The 27360-nt window shown below is 50.2% G+C and overlaps 1 protein-coding gene across 4 annotated transcripts in view; it reads right to left on the bottom strand.

Moving 5' to 3' along the window:
* SMOC1 (SPARC related modular calcium binding 1) overlaps window positions 1-27360 on the bottom strand; it is a 150809-nt gene that overhangs the window by 7940 nt on the left and 115509 nt on the right. For all 4 annotated transcript variants that reach the window (XM_029237733.1, XM_029237734.1, XM_029237731.1 and 1 more), the window contains exons 8-10: window positions 11618-11810; window positions 10980-11062; window positions 9113-9218 (exon numbers count right to left, since the gene is read on the bottom strand). In XM_029237733.1, coding sequence (XP_029093566.1) covers window positions 9113-9218; window positions 10980-11062; window positions 11618-11810 — 382 coding nt within the window. The remainder of the gene's footprint in view (window positions 1-9112; window positions 9219-10979; window positions 11063-11617; window positions 11811-27360) is intronic.

Genomic DNA, 27360 nt, shown 5'->3' with positions numbered 1-27360 from the left:
AGTGAAACCGAGCAGCAACAGGTCAGTGTGAAGTTCCTGTGGGCCGTCCCTGTCAGGTATCAAGTGCGGTAAGAATTGAGGAAAGGAGGCAATTGAGATGGACGCAAACAGAGGTTCTACAGCTGGCAAGTCCAGACCTACTAAGCGTGAGTCTGTCCACATAGAGGTTTCAAGACAGGAGGCCCAGGGTGGACCCAGGAAGCCACATGTTAACTAGAACCCCCAGGGGATTCTGCTAAGAAGCACTGGGCTAGAGTAACCAAGAAAGCTTCCCGGTGTCGAGATGCACAGCGGTGACCGCATCTAACACAGCCCATGTATGCATGGTGACCGTAACGTGACAAGAGCAATGCCTACACATGTAATGTACACAAGGCCCACCCATCAATTTCATTTACTCACGCCTCATCTTTTCCCAAAAAGGATTCAGGGCGTTAGCTGGAACTTTTGAAGCCAATGATGCGTCTCTTCTAGAGGGGGTGACTGGGGTCTCTGGCCAGGAGAACAGAGTCACACGAGTCCCATGGTTCCTGCTGCCAGGGCTTGGCACGGAGTGAATATGGTCCACGCCCTTTTGTTTAAAGCCCTGGGTAACTTTCCTTTGGTTGGGGGACTAAGGCTGAGGTTGGGAGGTCCATACATTCAAATACTTAGTCTGCAGGGCACTGGGACAGACTACTTGACGACCATGGGTGAGAAGCATGGGCAGAGGGGCTCGCTGTCACACAGGGATCCTACACCAGGGATTCAGCGCCTGCCAGCACACTCTGAAGGTGTACCTGGCAAGAAAAATATTCAAGGCACTTCCCAGTGCCTTGGGGTTCTTCTCTAGGCTTTGCCGAGTTTTCTGGGAGGGAGGGGACCATCCCTGACACCTCCGCCATGAATGAGCCAGCAAACTCCCTCCCCTACCCCAACCCCCAAGTGGCCTCACCATTTAGGGAAAAAGATGTTTCATTACCAAAAAAAAGCCAAGCATCCCTGTTGAATGCCCACTCCTAATTAAGTGGATTGCAGTCTTGGGCAGGTCCCCCTGGGCACCCTGGACCAATTCCAAGAGAGCACAATTAGTGGATCTGCCAGCAGGACCTCATCTTGACAGGTCTGGCGCAGGGAGCACCTGGGGAAGGTGTGAGGGACCGTTTGCTTCTGGCCCTTGGGGAATCTGCTAGGTCTGTCATAGAAACCAGGCTTGGAAGGGCTTTCAAACAGGCATGGCTCAGACTGTTGTCTCTGCCAGTACATGGTTCTTTGGTGGTTTTAAGCTTCCTCTACTTTCACTGCAACATTCACTCTCGAGCCTGCAGGGTATACCAGGCGGGCCCCAGAAAATTCTCTATCAGGATGCTCGTGGAGCAGCAGGGAGGGTGGCCAGCTCCCTTGCAGGGCACCCTGCCTGCCCTCGCCTTCTCCTACACGCGAGGGAGGACCCAGCTGCGGGAGGAGAGCCGGGAGGGACCCAGGGGAGACGCTCCAGCTATTCCCACCCAGGCTTTCTAAGGCGGCCAGGGGAGGGTCTTCCCCCTCGGCCCCTCCCGTGAGGGGGCCACGAGAACCCCCCCGCGAAGGCAGCTCTTCCTTTAACCTTTAGGCTCAGCATAGCGTAATGTCTACCTAGAGGCTGGAATAATAAAGCCTCACTTGCTGAGACGGGAAGGGATGAGGTCATCCCGCCTAGACGCCCAGCCAGGAGAGGCTCGCTGCCTCCAACACGTGTTCCTGGGCTCCCGCCTGCCTGCCCAGTTCTCAGCGACTCTGTTGCTGGAGCTCCCCGCACCTTCCTTTGGGCTAGGCTGCAGCAAGAAGCAGCTCTTCTCCCGTGCTACAGCCTCTAAGTGTTTCCTCTTATGCCAGAGAGTGACTGTCATTTGGGGGCTGCTCCGTTTTCCCTCCCTTCCCCGCCTCCTTGTCTGGAGAACCGTGTTCCTGCCGCCCTCACTCTCCCAGCAGGAGCTCCCCAGCCCAGAGTGCCCATGCCTTCTGCCTGCTACCCCCCGTATGTCCCCCATACCCCGCAGCCGAGGACACGCCCAGGAGACGTCCCCCGAGAGCCCTGCAAGCAGTGCCTCTGCCTCCCTATAGCACTTCCCCAACCGGCAGCCTGCTCTGTGGGCCTGAGGGGCCTGCCTCTCCCCGCCCCCGTCCCCAGCTGGTGTAAGGCACTCTGCTTCTGAAATCCTTTGACTTCCAGAATCCCATGCTACCCCCTCCCCAAACATCAGAGCCAGGCTCCACACGTGTAGCTAGGCAGCGCTAGGGTCCTACTTTGGAAGCCAAGGCTTTGTCTAGGCCAAGCGCCAAGTACATTTAAGGCAAGAATTTCTTAGCGAGGGTGCGGGGCAGTGGGGTGGGATCATGGACCCTCAGAAAACGTAAACAAAGCCACAGTCCCTCTCTCTAAAATGCACAAGCACCCAGAACTCTGCAGATTTTAGGGGTTTAATGGACTCCCTAAACCTCATCCAAGGTCACGGACTCAAGTTAAGAACCCTCATCTAGAGGGAAGGAGACTCCAGCCATGACCCCAGAAGAATAAGTCTGAACCTTCTGGAAGAAGATTGGGTGAGACAAAAGACAGTAACTGGGAGGGGCTTGGGGGTAGTTTTCATGCTTCCAACAAAACATACCAGAAAAAAGAAAACTACTGAAGGCATCTGGCTCAAAACGCTGAAAATGAGGTTTCTGGCTTCACAGCGGCCTCAAGTCCCCAAACTACCATGCTTCATGCAAGAACTAGTTAAGCCTGACATCTATCAGGAGTCCTGATTTAGCCAAACCAGCGGTGGGCACGTGTGAAAGAAGACACGAGAAACCTCTGTTAACTAAGGAGAAGCTAAGGTTTTCCCAGGGGAGTGCTGGATGGGGTGGGGCAAGAGAGCCTCCCTGAGTCTCCAGAAACCTCTCAAGCAGTCTGTGCTGGAGCCCTTTCCATCACAGCTGGACTCCTCACAATTTACCCCTGACCTCAAAGCCACAGCCCACTGAGCCCTCCAGCTCTTACAGCTTTCTAGCAGTATCCTTTAAAAACACTGGCAACCTGCACTCCCAGTTCTAGGGTTACACTGGCATCAGACTCCCGGCCTCTCTCTCACACATGCGCACAGAACTGGGAACAAAACCGCTGGAATTCAAAGCTGCTCATCAGGCCAGGGCTGGGGACCCTACGCTAGAGAGTGTGATGGTTCTTTAGGATCACTTAACAGTGATGCCCAGGTCCTTGCTATGGGCCTCCCTACAGGTACAATTCCACTTCCATTAAAAGGGCTTATTGGGTGTGTAGAGGATCCAAGTTCCTCGGATATGGTGCGGAGAGACACAGTGCAATGTTGGCATCAGCCCCGCCTCTGGGCTGTTTTGGTGGCCGTCCTGTTGCCTCCCGTCTCCAGGGATGAGGAAAACCACTAGAGCCAGGTCCCTCCCTGGACTGGCCGGGCCCCACCGAGTCTTCTCCCAAATTAAGAGGCGGCAGGTGCCACCCTTCCCCTGCAGCCCTCTCAGTGTCGCTTCTGCAGCCTCAGCCCGCCGGGCCTTGGCTGCAACGCACAGCTGGAGAGTCAGCCCCTTTTACCACAAGGAAACGGGCGCTGCCCAAGATCTTGGGCCCAATTCCGCTGTCCCAAGCAGTTTTAAACAAGGTGAGGTGGGATGGCCTGGAGGCACGGGCCAAGCCAAGCAGGCCAACTGAGCCCCATCTGGAGCCGGGTCCAGGCCCTGCCAGCTGTGCGGGTGGGTAGAGTTGGGAAATGCCAAGTCAGCCGCATTCCAGCCTCCTCCTTGCAAGAACATCAACAAGTCACCGCACTGGGCAGGAAGGAGGAAGCCTCAAGACCCACAGTCTCTTCTTGCAGGACCACGGGAGGGGCAGCGAGGCTCACACGGCCCAGCCCAGCTCCTCTCAACGTTGGTTTTTTCTAGGGTGGAGTGGAGAAAGGAGAGGGTTCCCCTGCTCTAGAAGGCTCTGCCAGCTAGGATCTCAGAACTCCCCCTGTGGGACTGAGAAATGCTGATGGCGAGGCTGATGTAGCCGGTGGGGTGAGGGGCTGGGGGCGGAACTCTGCCTTCTGGAGCGGGAAGGACCAAGAGCATAATTCAGGGCTTCCCTGGTGGCGCAGTGGTTGAGAGTCCGCCTGCCGACGCAGGGGACGCGGGTTCGTGCCCCGGTCCGGGAAGATCCCACATATGCCGCGGAGCGGCTGGGCCCGTGAGCCATGGCCGCTGGGCCTGCGCGTCCGGAGCCTGTGCTCCGCAACGGGAGAGGCCACAGCAGTGAGAGGCCTGCGTACCGCAAAAAAAAAAAAAGAAAAAAAAAAGAGCATAATTCAATGATCTAGCAACCCTTCACTGAGAACAGCTCTCATCTAATGATACCTGCAGGCCACCCACTCCCAGGCACTAGCCACAGATGTTTCCATGGATACCCCATTCTACTTTGCCTATTTTTAGATTTGGGCAGCACTGCTTTCCCCCTAAATCAGGCTAGAAGACCAGAAAAGGAAGTAGACATCTCCCTCTTCCACGCCCTACATCCAGCAAGTCTTCAAATCCTATTGATTTCATTACTAAAGCTTCAGTAAATCATCCCGTCCGCCACAGCTTTAGTCCACATTCTCACCACCTTTCCCTCTGGTGTGGGCTGTAACCTTCCAGCCCCATTTAGCTCCCCTCCCCCCATCTGGCTTCCATACGAATGCCCATCTAGTCACATGCCTCCCTGTGGCCCTCTCTGGTGCGAATCACAAGACCCAGCATGATCTGGGCTCTGCCCAGCTCTACAGTCTCATCTCCTGCCTGTCCACAGCCTGCCTCCCAAGCTTAAACCTTACTCCTCACAATTCCTTCCACAGACCCTACCTCGTTCGTACCTCGCTACCCCTAGGGTCCCTCTGCTGGGATACCCTTATTCCTGGCCCATTTAGGTCGGGGCATTTTCTCACTCGTAAGTGAAGATGTGGCTGAAATGTCACCTCCTGTGGAAAGCCTTCTCTCACACGTCCTCCCTCCCCTGAGTCCCTGCAGGACTTCATCTGCCTCTGTTGTCACATTGGCTTTCCAGCGCACTCACGTGATTACATAGCTCTTCTCCCAGGAGCTCCTCCAGCCCGGAACCATGCCCTCATCCCTGTATGTCCCCAGAACCTAGCACAGAGCTTATGCCAGGGGTGAGATGTAAGAGTTTGTGCAAAGCTAAAATCTCCAAGCCTGACAGGTGGTGGTTTGGGGGGAAGACACCCGCTTTTCTGCTCAGCCCAAACTCCTCCCTGTCCCTTCTTCCCACTGTCCCCAAATGGGACTTTTTCCCGCTGGCTCCAGCTGGTGTCCAGCTTTAACTGCCAGACCCTGAGAGGACGCAGGAGGGATCAGCTGTGGCTTCTTTGACCTTGCGCTTGCAACCTCAATTCTACCTGAATTCACAGCCAAGGCCCAAACCCAGGGACCCTGGATTCCATAATTCTCTTCGCCAGTCCTGCTCCAGATGTGCTGCCCTGTGCCTTGGCTCTCCCACTGTAGAAGGGTGCCTGACCAGGGGCTGTCCACAGGGTGCCCAAGTCCCTTAGTCCCAGCCAGGGCGCAGTAAGGCCCTGGTGACAAAGAAGCATTACAGTGAACTTCAGGGCTAGATCTGGCCTCATAATTAGTCTTGAAGTCGTTGCTGGAGCCTCTGACGTGTGCCAAGAAAAAGAGGCCTTATTGAGACATCCCTCTCTGTATCTAACAGGGATCCATCCATCTATCCACCCATCCTTCTGGTTATTTATTCATTTAACAGATATTTACTGAGCACCTACTGCGTGCCAGGCACTATCGTGAGTTCTAGGAATACAGCAGGGAAGAAGGCAGAAAACGCTCCTTCTCTCGTTGAGTTCAATTTTCATTGGGTAGCGGAGACAGATACAAATAAACAAACCAGCAAAACATCAGATAGGGATAAGCACTAGGCTGAGAATTAAAAAGCGGTGCTGTGGGCTTCCCTGGTGGCGCAGTGGTTGAGAGTCCACCTGCCGATGCAGGGGACACAGGTTCGTGCCCCGGTCCGGGAAGATCCCACATGCCGCGGGGTGGCTGGGCCCGTGAGCCATGGCCGCTGAGCCTGCGCGTCCGGAGCCTGTGCTCCGCAACGGGAGAGGCCACAGCAGTGAGAGGCCCGCGTACCAAAAAAAAAAAAAAAAAAAAAAAAAAAAAAAGCGGTGTTGTGATAGAGGGTGACAGGGCTGCTCCTTTAGTTTGGATGGTCATTGAGAAGATGATATTTAAATGGAGCAGCAGGGCCAGTCACGGGAGGATGGGGGACTCACATTCCAGGCTGAAGGAGCACCTGGCTTGGAGGCCCTGGGGCAGGCAAGAGCTTGGCCTGTTTGAGGACCTGAGAAGGACCAGTGGCTGGGACATAATGACAGGAGGGAGCGGCATATGAGAGGAGGGTGAGCGCCAGCAAGACCATCCTGCACGGCCAGTTCGTGGTCAGAGTTCGGGCTTTTTGCTTTTTCAAAATATATTAGGGAGACCTGAGAGGGATTTAAACTCAGTAAAACCGGTAATCCTGGCCAGCCACCTCCCTGTATAACTGATTCTTTCTCCTTCTCTCCGCAGGCCCACTCCCACTTCCTTGATTTCTAAACTATTTCTTGATACATCTTGTCTGTCTTTTGATTACAAGTCTAGCCTCCAGGTAACACAATTACCAAACGCAGTTCAAACCTTTCATTCTCATCAAAACCAAACACGGTCAGGCTCACATGAGCTTGAAATGAAAAACATGTTTAGGAAAGAATTTTTTTTTTTAATTTCTCCCAACATTATATTATACCTAAAAGAGGTTTTTTGGAAACCACAGCAACAAAAACTCCCTTCCCTAATGACACACTGGGATTAAAAGCATTTACGAACTTCTTAGTTTTTATTTTCTGTAAAAATGTCTTCAGCCTGCTATCTGAGGGTCAAGTGTCCATCCGAACTTGCCCTGGCAGCGGGCCCACCTGTGATTGTGGCCTCCCGGCCCAGGATCTAGCTGGGTTTGGTCCTTTCCCTGGCACTGAAGGCTGCCTGGATCCGAGGCCAGGCCGGGCTCAAGGGCTGCGCTCCCGCAGAAGCAAATGGGATGGAGGGTGAAGTCCTGTCTCCTTAGAACCCAAGTAGAAGCACCAGGCAGGCTCCCTGAGCAGTGGGTCAGAGCCAGCAGCCCTGGGGATTTGTGGGTGGAAAGCACCCAGACCTGGAATTGTTAAGGCCATGCCCCTTTCTCGTTTCTTTTTTCCCTCTCTTCTAAAAACCATAAATAGCTCATACCCATTTCTGCATGAAACATCAGGTATGTTTTCACATTCCAAGCATTAATAACAAAAAGGCATATAATACTGAATATGCCTTTTCATAATTTCCTCTCCCTCTTCCTGGAGGTTCGGACAGAGCCCTCTCGATTTTAGACTTCCAGTGGCTGAGCACCGTGGGCTGCCTCTGGGCAGTTCTCATCTGCCGACCTGTCAGACTCTGTCTCCACCTTTTCAGACTTATTGCTGTGCTCCTCCCAGGGGAGGCCTGGACCCTTCCACAGGGTGAGCAAAACAGAGCAGGGCCAGAAACCAGCCTCAGAGCTCACAGGACCATGGGGGCTGCTGAGAGCAAGCTCCCTGAACAAGCAGTTTCCTAGAGTGGCAACCCACAAGGCAGCCACTGCACTCACTGTGATGTGACATAAAAGTGGGTTTTCAGGATTGCTGCCCTTGTCTGCCTCGGGACACAGAACCACTGACAGCTGTGTTGGGAGTCCTGGTGCCCACCCCAGATACACGCCCTGCGGTTGTGCTGATGCAGTCATGCTGGGGCCCTTCCACCAGCCCGGGGGCCTGGGCCTGTCGTGGTGGCACTCCCTGCCCTCTGACAGCTCTGCCTCTGGGGAGATGCGGAGGGACTAGCGCTCCCTCCTTGGTGAGCCACGTAAGCTGAGAGTCAGGCTGCCCATCCCTGCCAAGCACATGGTACTTCCCGTTGCTAAGGAGCCAGAACTCTCCCTACTCCTGCCGTGCCTCCCGCTCCGGCTTCATAATGGGAAGCACATCTCACAGGCCCTTTGGGACCTGCATCCTCTGTGTCATCTACCACCACTGTCATCTCCTCCACCCCCTCCTCCATCCACCCCAGCTCAGCCATACTGAACTACGGACGTGCACTTTCCTGAGGTCACAATGTTCTTTCCTTTTTCCTGGAATGGCTTTCCTTCTTTTACTAGCTGAGTCCTACCTATCCTTCAAAACTCAGTATCACCTCCTCCAGGAAGCCTTCTCTGACTCCTCCAGACTAAATTAGCAAGCGCTTCTCTGTTCTTTCACCTCGGTTCTAGCATTTACCACACAGTTTGTATCTTTCTACAGCCTAGTATCCCCATTAGGCTGCATTCTTTGAAGGTAGGGACATGCCTCACATCCTTGGATTCCCAATCCTTAGCCCAGTGCTTGGCGTGCCATGCACGTTCAATAGTTCTGAGCAGAGGACAGATGAATGCATGCGTGCTCCGATCAACTGACCCAATGGGCCCAAATTAGTGAGCACCGGCGATGCTGGTCGCTGGGGAGCATGTACATTTCGGCCTCGGGGCAGGACTGCCTCGGTCAGCATATCAGCTCCTGAACTAAGTTGGATTTGGCTATGGCAGTGTCCAATCCCAATGCCCAGAGTCCCTCGGGATTCTCAGGAAGCCAAAATGGCACGTGGCTCCTGCCTTCTCAGAAAAGAAGAAAACCACCAAATGCTCTGGACTCCCTCCCTGCCATCCCTGTTCCCATCGTATGCCCATCCCCCTTCCTGCCATTCTGGACTCACTCCAATGCATCCATTTCTGAGACTGAAGTGCTGGAAGTCTCCAGACACTCCCAGACTTGCCTATAATCAGGTAACTACAAGCTAGAGAAAAGCAACTCCCAAAGACTAGAAAGGGGAGAGGGGCGGCGAGATTTTGGGTGGAAGGTGAGACAAAGTCACAGCTACGCAGTTTCAGGAAGAGGATCAACTTCCAGCTCTCGTTCTACCCACCCCTCCCCACTCTCCCAGGGACCCGCAGCATCTGAAAAGTCAGGGGCCCCGAGGTCCCACTGGGCTTGAGTCCCGCTCGCATTCTCACCTCCCACCTCCAGTGGGTGCTGCTGAGTTAATGGCCTGCACCATATCGGTGGTGAGAGCATCCAGTAGGCTGGTGATAAATTCCATTTTCTTCCCTTCTGGACAGCCTGAAAGACAAAGTGAGATTTGAAGGCAGATGCCAGGTAAATGATCAAGTAAACAGCTTCCTCAACTACCACTGTTTCCTCAACCTCTCCAAGTCCTTCTTGTCCAGCTAAATCCACTTTGGGAATTGTCCACAGCTCAGATGATTCTCATAAACCTCCATAGCTCCTCTACCCACAGCCCGCAAGGGACCAATAGACCAAACGGATAATAATGCTCTCAATGTTCTTCCATTCCTCAAATTTTTTGCTGAGTATCAACTCAGGCACTATGCTAAATGTTAGGGATATTATACACACGGTTCTTCCCCTCGTAAAGTTCATAGTCTACTGGGGAACTCAAGCTAGTTCTGGTACAGGAGGACGGAGCGACTCTAGCAGCAAGGACCAGGTGCTGAAGGGGCACAAGGAATGCAGAGAACTCCAAGGTCAAAGTTGCCTCAAGTAGATCTACCTGTTTACCTATCCAAGAACCTCCTCCTTTTTTCACAGCTCTCCTCAACCAGCTTAGATTATAATTATCAACCCTCCCTTATAAGTACTCTCAAACCCTTTGTTTCTCTATTCCGCACTGTGTGATTCCAGCAAAACCCCAGGCATGGATGAACCTTCTCACCAATATGCCTTCTCCAAGTCTACACCCCCATAGCTGAACAGTGCTAGCGTAAACACCACCACGCAACTGGAGAGACGGTTTTCCTGCAAATTCATGACTACCAGCCCCAAATGGGCCCTCAACACTACCTACGATCCTCCTCTCTGCGGCAACTTTTTCACTCTCTGCTCTCTGCAAATCCCCTAGGCCTCCGGTTAAACGCTACCTTCTCAGAGAAACCACAGATTCTTCCTGTCCTTCTCCCAGCACCTCACTCTTTCCCTTCAGAGTACCTGTCACCACCTTTTATCTGTGTTTGGATTCATTTATTTGGATACTGTCTCCCCCACTAGACAAGCTTCACTTCGGTTTTGATCATTAGACAAACCCAGCGCCTGGCACACAGGGGAATCTCAATGGACATTTGTTGAAGAGATGGCTAGAAGGAGGGACCCTGGTCTCTACGACTCCATTCTCATGACAGAGTGACCTACAAACCTCACTTGGGAACCCCTAGACTTTCAGGAGCCTCTGTTTTCAGTCCTCCTTTGGAGTCCTGATGGGGAATAGTAGGCCCAGCTCCCACCAGCGCTGACCTGCATCTGTGCTAAGACTACAGGGTTCTGAGCCATCAATATTTAGTGCTCTTATTGTAACTCACTGACAGAGAACACTATAAATAAGAGAAACCCAACCCAGCAGCCATTTAGAGGTCCTGGGTCCCTGCCTGTGAGTCTGTGTCATACCCCAGTGACAGTTCTGGGCCACCAGGAATCATTGCTCCTCAGGACAGCCTTTCCCTGTGAGCTATCTTCTCTTTGCAGCCCTGGGGAAAAGGGTCCACAGACCCCGATCATTTTCCCAGTCACCCTTAGAGAAAGAACTGTAGAGCTTTTAAGGGTAGGATTTTAACCCAGTGACTACATTTTAAAGATAAAAAGGTAAAAGCAAGGAGGAGAAACACTGTGCTCAAGAGCACAGGACTAATTAGGAACAAATCCCAGACTGGATGCAGATCCCATGGCTCCTGCGACGCCCCTGCCCAGTGTCCCCGCTCCACCTTACAGATGGGGAAGCAGACCCAGAGGAGGGCGCTGCTTCTGCATGATGAGGGCCTGGAGGAACAGGAAGAGGTGAAGGCACCAGCAAGGGGTAGTGTCGTCTCCCACCTGGCAGCTCCCTGTCCTTGAAGGGGTCGTCCACCTCCGCACTCTTGGCCCTGGCGTCGCTCTCACAACTGGGCATCACGTAGCTGAGAAGAGAGAGATGCAGGGGGTGAGGAGGGGCTGGAAACTGAGCTGACTTCAGCTCCTACTCCCAGCAATGATCCGTGTGGTCTCGAAGCCTAGATCTCCCAGAGCTGGTAGCAGAATATCTCCTGTACTGTCCAGCAGCTACAAGGCAATCCCAGCGTCGGTGTTCCCACAGAGACATGTTCAGGCATGTCATCTTAGCCAGTCTAGTAGAGCGCTGTTACCTTATGTCTGCACACAGGATCTTTTTGATCCATAGAACCTAGTGACTCAGGCAGGGCAATCACCTTCTCACTGGTGAACTGAGGTTCAGAGAGGTTACCTACTTTCCCAAGGTCGCCCAGCTAGGAAAGGCCAGACCTGTGACCAGAATCCAGGATACTGGGACCTCATCTGCCCACGAGCAGAGATGCTGCTCCCCTAGTGCCTCGACTCCCACCAGGCCAGGACAATAAAGCCAGGAGATGTGAGGTGACAGTGTAACAGGAAGCTGGCTCTCCTACCCCAGGCTTCACCTGAGGGGTGAGGGGCAGGACGGGCTCTGGGGGACTTACCGTGTGGAGGTCCCGGGCAGCGGACGCCCCGTGTCCACCAGCACACACCAGCAGTAGCCAGTGGATTGGTGGCACTGCACTGGCTTATAGAGCCCCCCTGGGGCACACTCGGGGATGACAATGCCCTCGCGGGGATTCTGCCGGGCCTCTTCCAGGGCGCTCTGTCTCTCCTGGTCACAAGAGTGAACTTTCTCTGCAAGAGAAGACACAGCCTGTGGTGATTCCCACTCCTGTGCCTTCCCTGCCAGGACCTCGCCTGGCCCTAGGGAACTGATGGCTGGCTGGTGAATCACCAAGGGGAGCTGTGTCTCCCACACCAGCCCTTAGTGAGGGGCTGGAGGCCCAGAACCTCCCTGCGGCCCCCTAGAGGCGGGGGCAGGAGCCTGGCTGCCCTGCGAGCTGACAGCTGATGCAGGAATGCCCGTGTGTGTGGACACTCTCCCAAGCCCAGACGCAGCAGGACAGGGCCAGGCCACTGTCCTCAGGGCAGGGAGATGCTCTGGTGCTCGGCACCCAAGGGGAGCAGAAACAAGGCCCAAACCCACTCCCTTCCAGGCCTCCAACAGGGCTGAATGGAGCTGAGCTGATTGCACAACACTGCTTCCATCCAGTGCGAGAGAGAGACAGGCCCTCAGGAAGGTGTCTGTACTCAGTGGCCTCACGAACTATGTCAACGTCTCTGAACAGCCAAACCTGGTTTCTCCAGAGTCAGGCCCAGGCTGAGGCAGTGCATGGTGTCCTGTGCCAGGCCTGGGGGCCTCAGACCCACACGACCCCTGACCAGTCAACCTGCCTGACTTCCCTTTCTTGTTTTTTTGTTGATTTTGTGGGGATTTTTTTTTCTTTTTTCTTTTTAGTTATTAAAAATAAATAGCATTAAAATAAATAAATAAATAGCATTAGGTTCCTTTTCTTGTTATAAAGAAAAATTTGAAAAAGCCCTAATCCCACCAAAGTTAAACACTACTTGCCCTGGACCTTTTCTTTTTCATGTACACACACATAAATACATATGCACACATCTACTGGGTTGTGTTTTTTTTTGTTTTTTTTTTTTGTGGTACGCGGGCCTCTCACTGTTGTGGCCTCTCCCGTTGCGAAGCACAGGCTCCGGACGCGCGGGCTCAGCGGCCATGGCTCACGGGCCCAGCCGCTCCGCGGCATGTGGGATCTTCCCGGACCGGGGCACGAACCCGTGTCTCCTGCATCGGCAGGTGGACTCTCAACCACTGCACCACCAGGGAAGCCCACTGGGGTTTTTTTTGACAATAAAAGGGACCACATCATATACCTGTACTATTGTTTTTTTGATCTACTTATTTCTTTATTTATTTACTTTATTATCACTTTATTTCTTTCATGAACAAAATTCTACAACTTTCCCCTTGAAGAAGATGACAGGAATCGTCTTGGGTATCCCATGATATTTTCACAGTGTTTTACAAAATACCATTCCGAGAGCCAGGAATTTGGTATCAGCAATGTGGAGATTCATTCTCTTCACTGAACAACAGCACAAATGATGAAAATACAGAAGCTCAACTCTGAAGGAGCCAAACCCTTTGAAATAATGACTGTGGTAATGATACACATATGAACCAGACAGATGTTGAAGCAGACTGTAGGTGCACACAGAGACGCAAAGCAGCTCCACGCTGTCTTAGAGGGAAGTCAGATGATGGGAAATGATTTTTGTCTCACTCTGAGGAAAAATGCTGAAAAAATTCTCATTGCAGGGTGAGGGAATATTCCCTTAAGCGCATAAAAATATCTGAGATTCAGGGGACAGGTATGAATAGTACATTTGCTATTAAAATATAATACTGATCTGGAAAATGATAAAATAAAGAACTATTGTTTTCATAACGCAAACACAGTGAAACTAAACAGAATCTCCTTAGCTAGAGGAACAGCAGTTTAAAACAGTTGACAGGCACTAGACTCGAGATTCTGAGCCCAATTATAACTACCACCAGAACTGCCCCTAAGAGGCAGCTTAGGAAAGAGACATAAACTGATTGGAAGAGGGGGGCCATGGGGAGACCTGGCCTGAAGACCCAGAATTTTGAGTTCGGCCCCTGGCTGGAATGGAGCCTGGCACCTTCCAGGGGATTACGCAAGAGTTTTTCAATAGCTCTCCCAACCCCAAGTTGGTAACTTTCTTTTCCTACCTCATAGTTCATGCCACAGAAAAAGTGACAGAGGAGAAAAACCAAAGGAAAACAGCTTTTTACCGGCACCGCGTTCGTGTAACAACGTCTGACAGAGGCTTTAAATTAAGATCTTCCAGGCCAACATTCTAAAGCCATAAATCAGATAGAAAGCGAGATGCGAACAGAGGTGGAGAAAGCTTCCCCAGGGACAGAGCAAATGATGGACCTGACTTCACAGCATTGGGGATCCTGAAACTGCGGGCATGTGGAGACCAGCCAGCCGAGGAGAGGTGGGAACCTGTGGTTTGGGGACTGTCGACAGATTTCTGGAAGTCCTTGAAGTCTGTTCTGAAAGGTTTGTAGCCCGCTTCCATAGAGGTTGCACGGAGTTCCACGGAGAATACTACAAACCATACAAACGGTGACGCTCGATAATATGGAAAAACTGGGGATTAGCGTGGAATTCGAGAGAAGGTGAAATGCAGGGTTTCTTGTCTTTATTTGCTTGTTTATTACTTTATGACGATCCCTGCAAGTTCAAGGGCTCCTCTAAGAAAGAGACAGGAAAGGTTTATAATCATAGCACCAACTGTTTGTGAAGAAAACACAGAGAGTTTGTCTTCCGACAGAGACAAAAATCTCCCCTAAGATCCTCTTCATACTACTAATAGTCAAAGCAAATATTCATGGAGGAGCATGAGCCAGGCAGGCGACAGACTAGGGGCTTTACTTGCCGAATCTCTTTGTCCGTGTGAAGTAGGCACCGTTATTATGCCCATTTTGTAGACAAGGAAGCTGAGTCGTGGAGGGATTCATGAATTTTCCCAAGTTCACTCACCCCGGAGAGAGGAGGGCTGGGGCCCCAGTCAAGGGCTTCTGACGGTCAAGCCTGTCTTGCTGAACTCTAGACAGAGGTTACTGTCTCTAATTATTTGCTTTCGGGGAAAAATACATTTATTTTTATGGTGTGAAGATCCGCCAGGCCAGTTGCTTTGTAGACTGCCCCAGATCTGCTGCATTTGAAAGCAAATGTGTAAAAACATGTGCTTATCCATTTGAAACAGCACTGCTTCTTCTGAACCAACGATATTCTCAGCTTAAGCACACTCCAAACCTTGTACCCTCATATTTTTCCCTCTTTGCCTTGGAACTGGAACACCTAAGGCCAGATTTGTAACTCACCCACCATTTACAGACAGTAACATGAATAATAATGGCTAACAGCTAACTGAGTATTTATGGTGTGCCCAGCTCTGTACTGGGCACTTCCACTAACTCACTTCAAACTCATCACAAGCCTCTAAGAAAAGTGTTATTATTATCCTCACCGAGCAGACTGGCTGTGTGATTTCCTCAAGGTCAACAACTAGGAAGTGGCAGAGCCTGGATTCCAGCCCAGGCAGTCTGCTCCCAGGCCATGGTCTTTACCTCTCTTTGATATCAGCTCTCACTGCCATGTGCTAGCCTGAGTTTTAATCTAACCTATGTTTTTCTTTTACTTGGTGTGGTAGATCGTTACAAAATGGTACCAGTGAATTGCACCTCCCTGTATTCAGGGTAAACCCCTCCCTGCTGACTCTGATTTGCTTTGACCAATGGAAAGGAAGGGGGTGACAGTGTGTGGTTTCTAGACCTCGGCCTGAAGCTTCCACTTTCCCTTTCTTGGAATCCACCCTGAGACCACCACATAAGAAAGCCAGTCCAGCCTCCAGGAGGATGAAAGGCCACATGGAAGAAAACCAGAGCGGCTCAGCCCACTGCCAGCACCAACTTCCAGGCGTGTGCGTGAAGTCATCTTGGACACCCCAGCCCAGCTGACCCTCCAGCTGGACAAGTCCAGGAGTCAGTGCAGGTAGAATCAGTCGAGGAACCACCCAGCCAATCCACAGACACATTAGAAAGAATAAATTATTCTTGTTGTAAGCCACTATATTTCTGGGTGGTCTCTTACACAGCAATAGATAACTGAGACACTTAGACTTGCTCAACTCTTTATCAATTTATCCCGTAAGTATTTCTGCAGCCCTCTCAGACCCTTCAGCCAATCAATCAATCAATCAACCAATTATTCCTTCAGTGCTTCTCCAGACCTCATGCGAATACTAATCGGTACATACCAGGGGGCATAAGCTTATTCTGTATCTGAGGACCCAGAAGCCAGCCCCATCCTTAGGGCCACTGTCACCCTCTGCCCTTCTCAGTCACCTCCCAAATGAATCTTAAAATTCACAACTATCCAGATACCAAGAAGGCACCTTCCAGAATGCAAGCCAGGGGATCTATTTCAAGGGCCTCTTCATGACCACTGGTTCAGAGAGGAAGCTCCTCAGAAGTGGGTACTCAGTGTTCTAAAACATTCAGCCTCTGCTCAGGGAAGTTCAGGGAAAGATGACAAGATTAGAAGGTCTGGCCTGATAACTATGAGAATGGCCCGGGACCATGTGTAAATACTTGGAAGACATAAACAGCGGGGGACAGGGAAATATCAGGGCTGTCCAGGGCGACAAGGGAATACCTAGCCACACGTTCTTACACACCCATGCACACCCAGCCCCTCTAATCCTATTCCGAGAACCAGTGAGAGCCGGTTCACTCCTCACCTGGCAGTGGGTGGTTTAAATCTCACTCACAAAACTCTGACTGCCTGAGAGAAGAAACACAACAGAAAAGTAGCCTGTGGAAGGAATGAGAACGTGGTCCAGCCCTTGCCACCGGAAAGCACACAGTCCTCTATCCCAACAATCACACAGCAGCCGAGCAAAGCAGGGCTAAGTCCGGGTGGGAGTGGGCAGGGAGGGGGACCGGGGAGAGGGAGACCGGGCTGAGCCAGACAACACAAACCCTGTGTGCAGGCCCAGGGTACGGGTTCTCAGGTGTCCAGCCAAGACGGGAGGAGCGTGGAGGACAGCCCCGGCTGCTACGGCCAGCCCCTGCCTCTGTGCCTCTCAGTGACCTGTGGTAATTAGGAGCAAAGGAGAGCGTGGACAACCTCAACCCTCAGCTAATCCCCAATTTTGATTTTAGCCCACAGTTTATCCTTTGTTTCTGGGAACTTTTTCTCCTTTATCATCTGTTTCTTTTTTCTTCTTCACTTAAGAAAAAAAAAATGTCCAACAAACATAAACATTAAAAGATTCGAGATTCAGGTCGTTGGACTGGTCTTTCTTTCTGGCTGCTGCCTTCCAGAGGAGAAGCTGCTGCAGGAAGGAGCAGACAAAAAAGCTGGGATGCTGGGTAACCCAACACCTGAGTGAGCAGGTATTGGTGAGCCAGTCATATCTTGAACTCTTGGGAGAAAGAGCAGGGGAACCTTATGGTGATGGAGGCCAGGGGAGACGGGAGGAGAGAAAAGGCAGTAGTCAGAGAGGATCACCAGCAGTCAGGGCTCTCCAGAGAAACTGAACCAATAGAAAAAAATAGATAGATAGATAGATTAAAAAATATATATGTATGCATATGTATATGGAGAGAGAGAGAGGGCTTCCCTGGTGGCGCAGTGGTTGAGAGTCTGCCTGCCGATGCAGGGGATACGGGTTCATGCCCCTGTCTGGGAAGATCCAGCCGCGGAGTGGCTGGGCCCGTGAGCCGTGGCCGCTGAGCCTGAGCGTTTGGAGCCTGTGCTCCGCAATGGGAGAGGCCACAACAGTGAGAGGCCCGCGTAGCGCAAAAAAGAAAAAAAAAAAAAGAGAGAGAGAGATTTATTTTAAGGAATTGGCTCCAGGCTGGCAAGCTGGAAATTCAGGTAAGAGTGATGGGGCAGTCTCAAGTCCAAAATCAACAGGTCAGGCCAGCAGGCTAGAAACTCAGGCAGGATTTCTATGTTACAGTCTGGAGGCAGAATTCCTTCTTCAAGAAATCTCAGGTTTTGCTCTTAAGGCCTTCAGCTGATTGGATGTGGCCCACCCACATCACAGAGGGTCATCTGCTTTACTTCAAGTCAATTGATTATAAATGTTAATCACATCTAAAATAATACCTTTGCAGCAACGTCTACACTAGTGTTTGACCAAACTGGCTACTGTGGCCCAGCCAAGTTGGCCCCTAAAATTAACCATCACTAGGTCCCTATGAAAAATGAGACCAAGAAAAAAGCCAAATCTTACAGAAAACCATACACAGAGAAGCTGAGAAGAGTCATGGGTCATAGAGACACGAATTGGGAAGATGCCTTGATGAATGATGCCATCTTCCCAGAGAAAGAACCAGAGGCTCTCCTCTGAGTGGCGGCTCAGTTGCTAATTAAGGGCAGCTTCTCAGGCTGCCCTGACTAAGCATTGCCTATACTACAGACAAGGGAAGTGGGATGCTGACAGGGCTGAGGGCAATGTCCTGAGAGAGGATGGTACTCCTGGCGTCTCAGATCTAACGTGGGGTCCTGAGTAACAGAGATTAGGGCTCACAGAGAGGATGCAGAGGGGGTCAGGGGCCTTCCTGGCCCCAGGCTCTCACACAGGCTGGTACTGGGTGTATGCTGGTACCATGGCAGGCTCTGGAGAGGTCAGAAAAGTTTTGTAAGACGTAGCAAGAAGAAAGAACTAACCACAAGATCTTAACCTACCCTCATTCCGGGCCTCCTCCATCCCCAAAGGTTTCCCTGGGGGGGTCCCACCTAGAGCAAAGCCTCTCTCTGCTGAGTCTGAGTATCTGTTCCCCTCCTGGACCCCTCACCCTTAGCACCAGGACTTAACAAGACTGCAAGCTATCGCATACTTCCTGATCCTTCCCCACACCCATCCCTGACCTGCGGCGCCTCACTCATAGGAGAACCACAGAGTCTTGGGTATAAAGGATCCACAGAGTATTTAGCCCAAGAACCCCTCTATTGCTGAATCTCTGCTGTTCCATCTCGAGCCACAGGATTCTGTTCTAGCCTGACACTTCAGAGGTGGGACCACCCACCTCTGAGTCAAGGCCAAGTTATGGGGGATGAGACCACAGAGGCCAGAAAAAGAAAATGTGTCCCTTTGACTCATCCTGGGAAATGCCACATTCAATCCTCAGACCATCCGGCACTAGATTTTCTTAAGGGAAAAATCGATACACAGTTACCCGCCTGAAAAACAAGAGGAGCTTATCTATGTTTCATTGCAAAAGGAATCATCCCACTGGGCCAAGAATATTAAGGGAAACACTAGCGTTGTGTCGGCTACAGTTACCCTGAAGCCCCTTCAAATACCTCACACCCACTTAGCCTCTTATCAAAAATGAATGAAATGCTGAAGGATAACCCAAAATAACAAGCCTTCTGTTAAAAACAACTTTTCCTGAATCACAACATGAAATTCCAGAGGCGTAAGAAATCACACGGCTCCTGCCTCGGGAGCCTCTGGGTCGGCATGAGCGGCGTGCGCTGTCGGGACAGTTGCAGAGAATCTGGCCGAGGAGGAGACTGCAGGAGCAAAAGGAGGGACCAGGGGGACCAAGCTTGAAGGCACTGACTCCCCTCTTTTTGAGGGCTTGGCCCAGGGACTGGACACGTGGTCTCCAAGGAGGAGATGCTGCAGAGTGCATGATCTTGGGGAGTGATTCACAGGACATCACTGAACAGCCCTTTCTGTTCATTTGGCCACACGGGGTTCAGCACCCGTCCCCTGGAGGACTGCTTTTCTGCCCTCCCATCGTGTCTGGCACCAAGCTGCCACTTGGCCATCACCAATCCCCAAGTTTCAGAGTCATCCAGGGACTCCGAGAAAACCCTGAAGAGGAGGGGACCTCAAAGAACCATTCCTCAGGGCTCCCTTTGGAACAGACAATGGTCAAGAAAAGAGAGGTCCTGTCAGGGCAGGGAAGAGGCAGACTCCCTGATAAACAGAACAAAGTCAGTCCTTGAAATTGTGCTCAGGTGTGCATCAAGTAGGGGTGGAGGGAGTGAGAATAGAAACAGAATATGCACAAATTTAAAATGTCACCTCTTCCATTGGAATGGGTTTCTCCATTTAATTTAATCTAAAGGCCCTTTTCCCCATAGAGTAGGCAGGTAAATGATGTGAAAAAGATAACATCATCACCCAATCTTAACCTACAAAGGGACCTTGGACCACGTCTCTGGAGGAGGGCACCCCTTCTGATGAACTCACTGGCCAAGTGAAGAGATGCTGTTCAGCTCTGGTCATGGGAGAAATGAGGATGGTGTAAAAGCTCAGTCAGATGGCTGTTCCCAAACACCAAGGGGAACTCCAGCAGTCAGAGGGAAGAGCTTCTAGGAACAGGAGTCAGGGTGAGATGGGGATACCTGGGCTTCCTCGCCAAGGCTGAGAGCAAGAGTAAGCGCCTAGCACTCCTGCCCCTGTGCACTCCAGCCCAGGCCTGGCACATGGGAGTTTCTGTCACTGCTCACGGAAGTCAACAACGATCAGAATAGAGGCAGAATAGCTCGGTGATCAAGAGCGCGGGCTTGGGGCCAGATGGATCAGCCTCCACCACTTGTTAGCTCTGTTTACTTTAGCTCTCAAGTCCCGGGTCCTTACCTGTAAAAGCACAGGCCTCACAGGGTCATTGTGAGGATGAAACACAATAGTATATGTAAAGCATTGAACCCAGTGCCACAGTTAGTTGATAAGTGGTAGGTTATTAGCTGGTCTAGGGTAGCAGTGTCCTCAGCCAATGTACAGCAAACCCGGCCTTCCTGACCCATCCCCGTGAATGAGCAGTCTCTCAGGTGGACTGCAGGGATGACCAAGGGCGGGGTAGCGGGAGCAGTCTGCTCTAGGTACAGGCAATGAGGGGCACACTGTCTTTAGTTTACCTAAAAAAATAATAACATAACTAAGAACCAGTCTACTTTCAAAGATCACTATGTCAGCAACTCAAAACAATGTCTGTGAGAGAATATCCCTCCCCTCTGGGGTGGACCGTGCCTCCGCCCCTGTCTTTGACACACCACTGCCTGATGGTCAGCTCCTTCCTTAGATGCTCCTTATGTTTCTTTCCTTGGCCCCCTTAGCACCAAGTAGAGGCCTTGGCACGCGAGAGCTATTGATGGGCCTGTGGCCCTGGGCAAGGTCCTTGCTAGTCAGGGCTCCGTTTCCTCATTTAAAATGAAGTGGTGGCACATATGGTCACCTCATCATTGACAAAGGACGCAAGAATATATGATGGAGAAAAGACAGCCTCTTCAATAAGTGGTGCTGGGAAAACTGGACAGCTACATGTAAAAGAATGAAATTAGAACACTCCCTAACACCATACACAAAAATAAAGTCAAAATGGATGAGAGACCTAAATGTAAGGCCAGACACTATAGAACTCTTAGAGGAAAACAAAGGCAGAACACTCTATGACATAAATCACAGCAAGATCCTCTTTGATTCACCTCCTAGAGTAATGGAAATAAAAACAAAAATAAACAAATGGGACCTAATGAAACTTAAAAGCTTCTGCACAGCAACGGAAAGCATAAACTAGACGAAAAGACAACCCTCAGAATGGGAGAAAATATTTGCAACTGACAAAGGATGAATCTCCAAAATATACAAGCAGCTCATGCAGCTCAATATCAAAAACACAGACAACACAATCCAAAAATGGGCAGAAGACCTAAATAGACATTTCTCCAAAGAAGACATACAGATTGCCAACAAACACATGAAAGAATGCTCAATATCATTAATCATTAGAGAAATGCAAACCAAAACTACAATGAGGTATCGCCTCACACCGGTCAGAATGGCCAGCATCAAAAAATCTACAAACGATAAATGCTGGAGAGGGTGTGGAGAAAAGGGAACCCTCTTGCACTGTTGGTGGCAATGTAAATTGATACAGCCACTATGGAGAACAGTATGGAGGTTCCTTAAAAAAACTAAAAATAGAATTACCGTATGACCCAGCAATCCCACTACTGGGCATATACCCTGAGAAAACCATAATTCAAAAAGAGTCATGTACCAAAATGTTCATTGCAGCTCTATTTACAATAGCCAGGACATGGAAGCAACCTAAGTGTCCATCGACAGATGAATGGATAAAGAAGATGGGGTACATATATACAATGGAATATTACTCAGCCATAAAAGGAAACGAAATTGAGTTATTTGTAGTGATGTGGATGGACCTAGAGTCAGTCATAGAGAGTGAAGTAAGTCAGAAAGAGAAAAACAAATACCGTATGCTAACACATATATATGGAATCTAAAAAAAAAGAAAAAATGGTTCTGACGAACCTAGGGGCAGGACAGGAATAAAGACGCAGACGTAGAGAATGGACTTGAGGACACGGGGAGGGGGAAGGGTAAGCTGGGACGAAGCAAGAGAGTGGCGTGGACATATAAAATAGATAGCTAGTGGGAAGCAGCCGCATAGCACAGGGAGATCAGCTCGGTGCTTTGTGGCCAACTAGAGGGGTGGGATAGGGAGGGTAGGAGGGACGCAAGAGGGAGGGGATATGGGGATATATGTATACGTATAGCTGATTCACTTTGTTATAAAGCAGAAACTAACACACCATTGTAAAGCAATTACACTCCAATAAAGATATAAAAAATAAAATGTAAAAATAAGATGTAAAAAATAAAATGAAGCGGTGGTACTAGAGGCTACGGTTCCCATAGCCCACAGTCTTACTACTAGCCCAGAGCTTCCCCACGGCTCAGAGGGGGATCCAGCTCAGCCTCCCCCACCCCAGGGGAGCCCAAGCACCAGCAAGCGGCTGAGTGAGGCGCAAGGCTGCTGGGGGCCTTCAGATTCGCCCCCATGCCTGGCACCCCTCTCCACGGTCATACTGTGTCCAGCCGTCTGTGGCTCAGAGGCTCCCCCTGGAACAAAACTAACAACGCCTGCCCCACGTCCCCGAAGCACCCACTCACAGGAGCGTTTGCAGGGGGCTCTGTAAATAGGGCACAGCGTTGGGATGAAGTGTAGTGGGTGAGGGGGTGTAAGGGACAATTACAAACCAACCAGCCTGTCTAAATAATTTCTCCCTGGGGCACCTAAAATGGCCATGCACTGTTCACTGTTGTCTAAAGCAGTGACCTCGTCCTTCCCACACAGACAGAAACTGAGAAGTGGAGGAAAACAAGATATTTCTTCTAGGATGGATTGTCCCAATATAGTATATAGGCACTTTTTTCAAACTTTTCCCCCAAAGCATCACTGACTCACATCCACTCAAATTTTAGAAAAGGCTCCACCTCTACTGACTCATGCCATTAAGTGAGCTCATATGACCCTTCCACCAAAAAGAATACGAAACGCTTCAGAGTGGTTTTGCAGGGACAAGTACTGAGAAGTGGCAAGCTGGCGTCTTTCTAGTTTTTCTCAGTAACTTTGTTGACCTTGACCTGATAAGCTCTGTCCTTTAAGGACAAGAGCTAGCAAATAAAAATTCAGGCGAGAAGGAAGGAGGGGTCACGGGCCAAGGCGGGGAGATGGAAGAGATATTTTTTAATTTGTCAAATAAAGTATCATAACTTCACACTTCATCCCCCAAACAATAATGTTGCACATGTGAATGTGTTAGTAAGATATATACCCTGTTTACTTCCAAAGCCATTTCACAAATAAACACAGAATGAGGACCCTCAGACCAAAGCAGAGATAGTAGTTGCCTTCTAGCAAAGTGGCAGAAGCCCATTACAATACCTCGGCAGGGCCTTCAATTAGGTCTTTTTAGCAGCAGAGGCCAAAGGAGAACATTGGGATGTGGTGGGTTTGCCCTTAACGCCACAAAGCATACATACTCAATAAAATCTTTGCTGGTGGAGCAAGTTCCAGACCCCCACAGCCACCACTGCACCTCTGTGTTCCAAGCAGACAACACGGGGTGCAGGAGCAAGGCCACTGGGAAAACTAATTTTAAAACCAGGTTAAGATGGACTGTGGAGCCAGGTTCTCTGGGGCCTCCAGACGTGTTTCAGCTCCTCCTGGCAAAGGGAGAACTTGAGAAAGGCCTTTGTTGCCAGGGAGAAAGCCATAGGGGTGGCCACCCATGCCTGTCCCCGACTCTATTCTACTGGCCCTGGTGGACCAAGACACCTGCATAAGATAGATGGGCAGACGTCCAGAAGGCCAGTGATAGACATAAACACCAAGGATCTGTTTTTATACAGGTATTTTAAATGCACACGAGCCCAGCCCCATCCGCGGCGGCTAACGTTCGTGGATGACTCGTTCTTCCTTCCAGCCACGTTGTGTGTGAGGTTCCAGGTGGCTGTGAGGTATTTGCTTACAACAGCTACCGCTGGTTTCCCTGAGAACTGTTTATTTTTCCAGGCCTAAGGTTATTACATCACCCCGCGGTTTCTGGGCAGGCCAAGAGCACTGGTTTGGGGGGTGGGGGATCCAGCCAGGAGGTGCTGTTGCCTCTGTGACCCCAAATCCCAGTCCTAGCAGCAGCCAATCCAGCAGGAGCTTCCAGGTGAGGGAGGAGCATACAAAATGTGACCAATGGGCCCAAAAAGCAGGCCTAGAAGAGCACCGATCTGAGCCTGGCAGGTCAGGACAGGAGCCTGTAAACAGCTTCCTTGTGATGTAGATGGTGAGAGAGGCAAACACTCTCACTTACCAGGGGGACAGGGGTCACTGTCATGGCAGAACTTATAAGAAATGCATTTCCACCTTGTGTCCCCGCTTATGGCTTGTTTGCAGGGAGCAGAGTTACCACCAGCCGCTGCATTCACAGATCTACAGAAGGGGGGTCTGCCGGGCAAGGAGGTAAGGAAGGAAAGGCGTGGTCCTTTTGGATTTAACCCACAGGGCCAGGTTCTAGGGCTTCTTGGAGTCCCAGATCAGATCGTGAAGGAAGTGAACTAGAAAAGATGGAGAGAAAGGAAAGAAAGAAAAGGGGGGGGGGGGGGGGGGGGGAGGAAGGCAAGTCCAGTGACCTCAGAGTGGCCACAGGAGGGAACCAGGAGGAGACAGAGGCAAAGGGCCTTCGTACATGCCTGAGGGCATGGTTTGCAAGAGGAAAAGAGTGAAGGCTCACGAGACCACATTTCCTGGGAGATGGCCTTTTCCCAGAAGAGAAAGCACAGAGTTTTGTCATACAGAAAGAGAAAAAAAACAAGACTTCTATCAATCACAGCTGTGGGAAAGTCCCTGCATGTAGTAAAATCCAAAGCAGTAAGATAAGGATGAAGGATGAGATGAAGCCTAATTATTGTCATTTCCTTAATCTCTTTACTCTCTTCTCTAAGATATATTATAGATGATTACAATGTTTTGAAATTCTAGTTATATTGAGAAATGCCTTCATCACTAGCCCCGATACCAAAAACTCAGCAAGAGTTCCTGTTTTCTTATAAAAGCAGAACAGAGTCTCTGGCCAGCTTGCATAGGAGAAGATGCTGTCTCCCAAATTCTAGGATGTTCGCCGCCAGGTGTGCTGTCTGCCTGGTTGCAAGAAGAACTCCTGGTACAATGGAGGCAAGAATCAAACAGAAGTCCAACAGGCAAACCTGCTGCCACTGACCCTGCCACATACTCAGAAGGAGACACTGACCATGATGAACACATGACAAAGCCTTAAAAACGAGGGCCAAAACCTCCAGGAGGAGGGAAGGAGACGGGATAAGTCTGCAGGCATATGTGTCATGTTATTGCAAAACTTCAGCTGCCCAGTGGAACCTTTCCAACATCAACAGTCCCCAGGCCAGAAGACAAACCTGGCGTCAGAGGGTCTGAATGTGAAAGAAGGATGTTTGGGGTGTAAAAGAAACTGGGATGCCTTTTTGCCTCTGAGAGAGAGAAAGCTGAGAAGAAGAGCTCTCACTCAGTCGGCTCTCAGAGTCCCACTCCAACCTCCCCAGAGGCAAGGGCAGAAGCTCTCCTGGACCCAGAATCTTTCATTAAACTCTAATGGGAAAGCGGCCCAGGGGCCTGACTCAGAGGCTCTAGTCCATACCAGAACCAGCCGCCCAGACCCAAGTTAACATACAAGTCTATCTGACTTCTCATCAGACCAAGTGAGATCATGTGAAAAGTGGCTAGCACAATACATCAGGATATTCCATTAAGTTTGTTTTCAATAATTCACGTACACCTACTATGTGCCAGGCATTTTAGATACATTGAATTCTCAGAAAAATCCTGCAAGGCATTAATGATTTTAACTAATAAGTAAGGAAATCAAAGCTCGGGGTAGTTAATTAACTTTCTCAAGGTAACCCAGCCTCTCAGTGGGAAGCAAGCATCAGAAGCCAGGTCTATAGGTTTGCCTGATACCAAAGCCCATGCTTCTACCATTACGTGGTTGATCTCATCTACGTACAAAGATTCCCTACCCCCCACCTATGAAGGCCAAGCCTCAGGATGCTTCCTGGGCAACCCACTTGTGAGAGCACACACAGGACAGGATGTTAAAGCTCACGTGAGAGCAGAAAGTGCAACGTGAGCTGCCTAAAGAGTTTTGCGCTAATGCAGGCTTCCCCAGGCATGTCAGGAAACATCTCAGGAGGCACAGTCCCTACTTCTAGGAAAGGGGCCCCAAAACCTGAGAAAGACACACACCCCCTACACACGCTCCCATCCAAAGCCTTCTACTTCAATCTTATATAACGGGGCCAGCAAACTTTTTTTCTGTAAAGGATCAGATCATATTTTAGGCTTTGCAGGCCAGACGGTCTCTGTCACAACTCTTCAACTCAATGGTTGCAGCACGGAAACAGCCATAGACAGTATGTAAAGAAATGGACATGGCTGTGTTCCAATACAACTTTGCTTGCAAAATCAGGCAAGCGGCCATTTGCCACCCTCTGTTACATGCCTATGTGACACAGTGTCCCTCACACCTAATTACATCAAAAAGGTTGACAGGCACTCAGTCAGTTTTACCACCTGACCATGATGGAGAATGTCCCTAATTTATTAGAAAATGCCTATGGTATCAACCTCTGATAGTGACTGCTGGTCTCAGTTACTCCCAGGGAACCTTTAGCCCTCCTCCAACTATCCTGTCCTATACGCTAAACTTACAGACATAACTGGGGCAAACCAGGAAAAAATAAAGGTGGCTGGGTGCCTCTCACAAAAGGAAGGGGATTGTACCTGCCTGGAAACCATTTTTCAATATGATCCCATACTCATGCAATTGGAAACTACACAGGGGAAGAACGAGTGGGAAGGGGAAGGACTTGAGCGGAAGCAAACATCACCAAACTTGACACTGCCTCTTTACTATACACAGAGAATGCAGCCCAAGAAGATAGGCGCTCTATTCCCAAAGAGAAATCATTTTCTCCAGCCCCACCACTTACTAGCTGTGACTCAGGACAAGTTACTTCCTCTCTCTCATCCTTTGACTCTTCATCTGTAAAATGGGGATAATAACAATACTTATAGGGTTATGGTGACACTCAGATGAGAAAACACATAGCTGATATGGACTAGCTATGATGACACTGATGATTCTGACTTTACTGACGATGATCTTTTCTCCTCATCCTTCTCCAAAGCAAACACGTTGAGCTAGATTCCCTAATAGATATAACAGACAGGCAGTAAAGCCCTTGCCTTCACAGAGTATAACTTAGGTAGAGAAATTAACCACTGGTAGGCGGAAAAAAATCATGGAAGCAGTTGCTAAATGTCAAACGAATGCTTCAGGCAAAAGGTGCTGTGTAATTTCAGAGAGAGCCCTCCCTCTTATCTACCCCT

Source organism: Monodon monoceros, unplaced genomic scaffold (assembly GCF_005190385.1).
Source record: "Monodon monoceros isolate NGI ecotype Baffin Bay Population unplaced genomic scaffold, NGI_Narwhal_1 Super_Scaffold_21, whole genome shotgun sequence".
Classification (NCBI taxonomy): Eukaryota; Metazoa; Chordata; class Mammalia; order Artiodactyla; family Monodontidae; genus Monodon; species Monodon monoceros.
The sequence above is the reverse complement of the archived record's forward strand: the minus strand, read 5'-3'. Positions and strand labels throughout refer to the sequence as shown.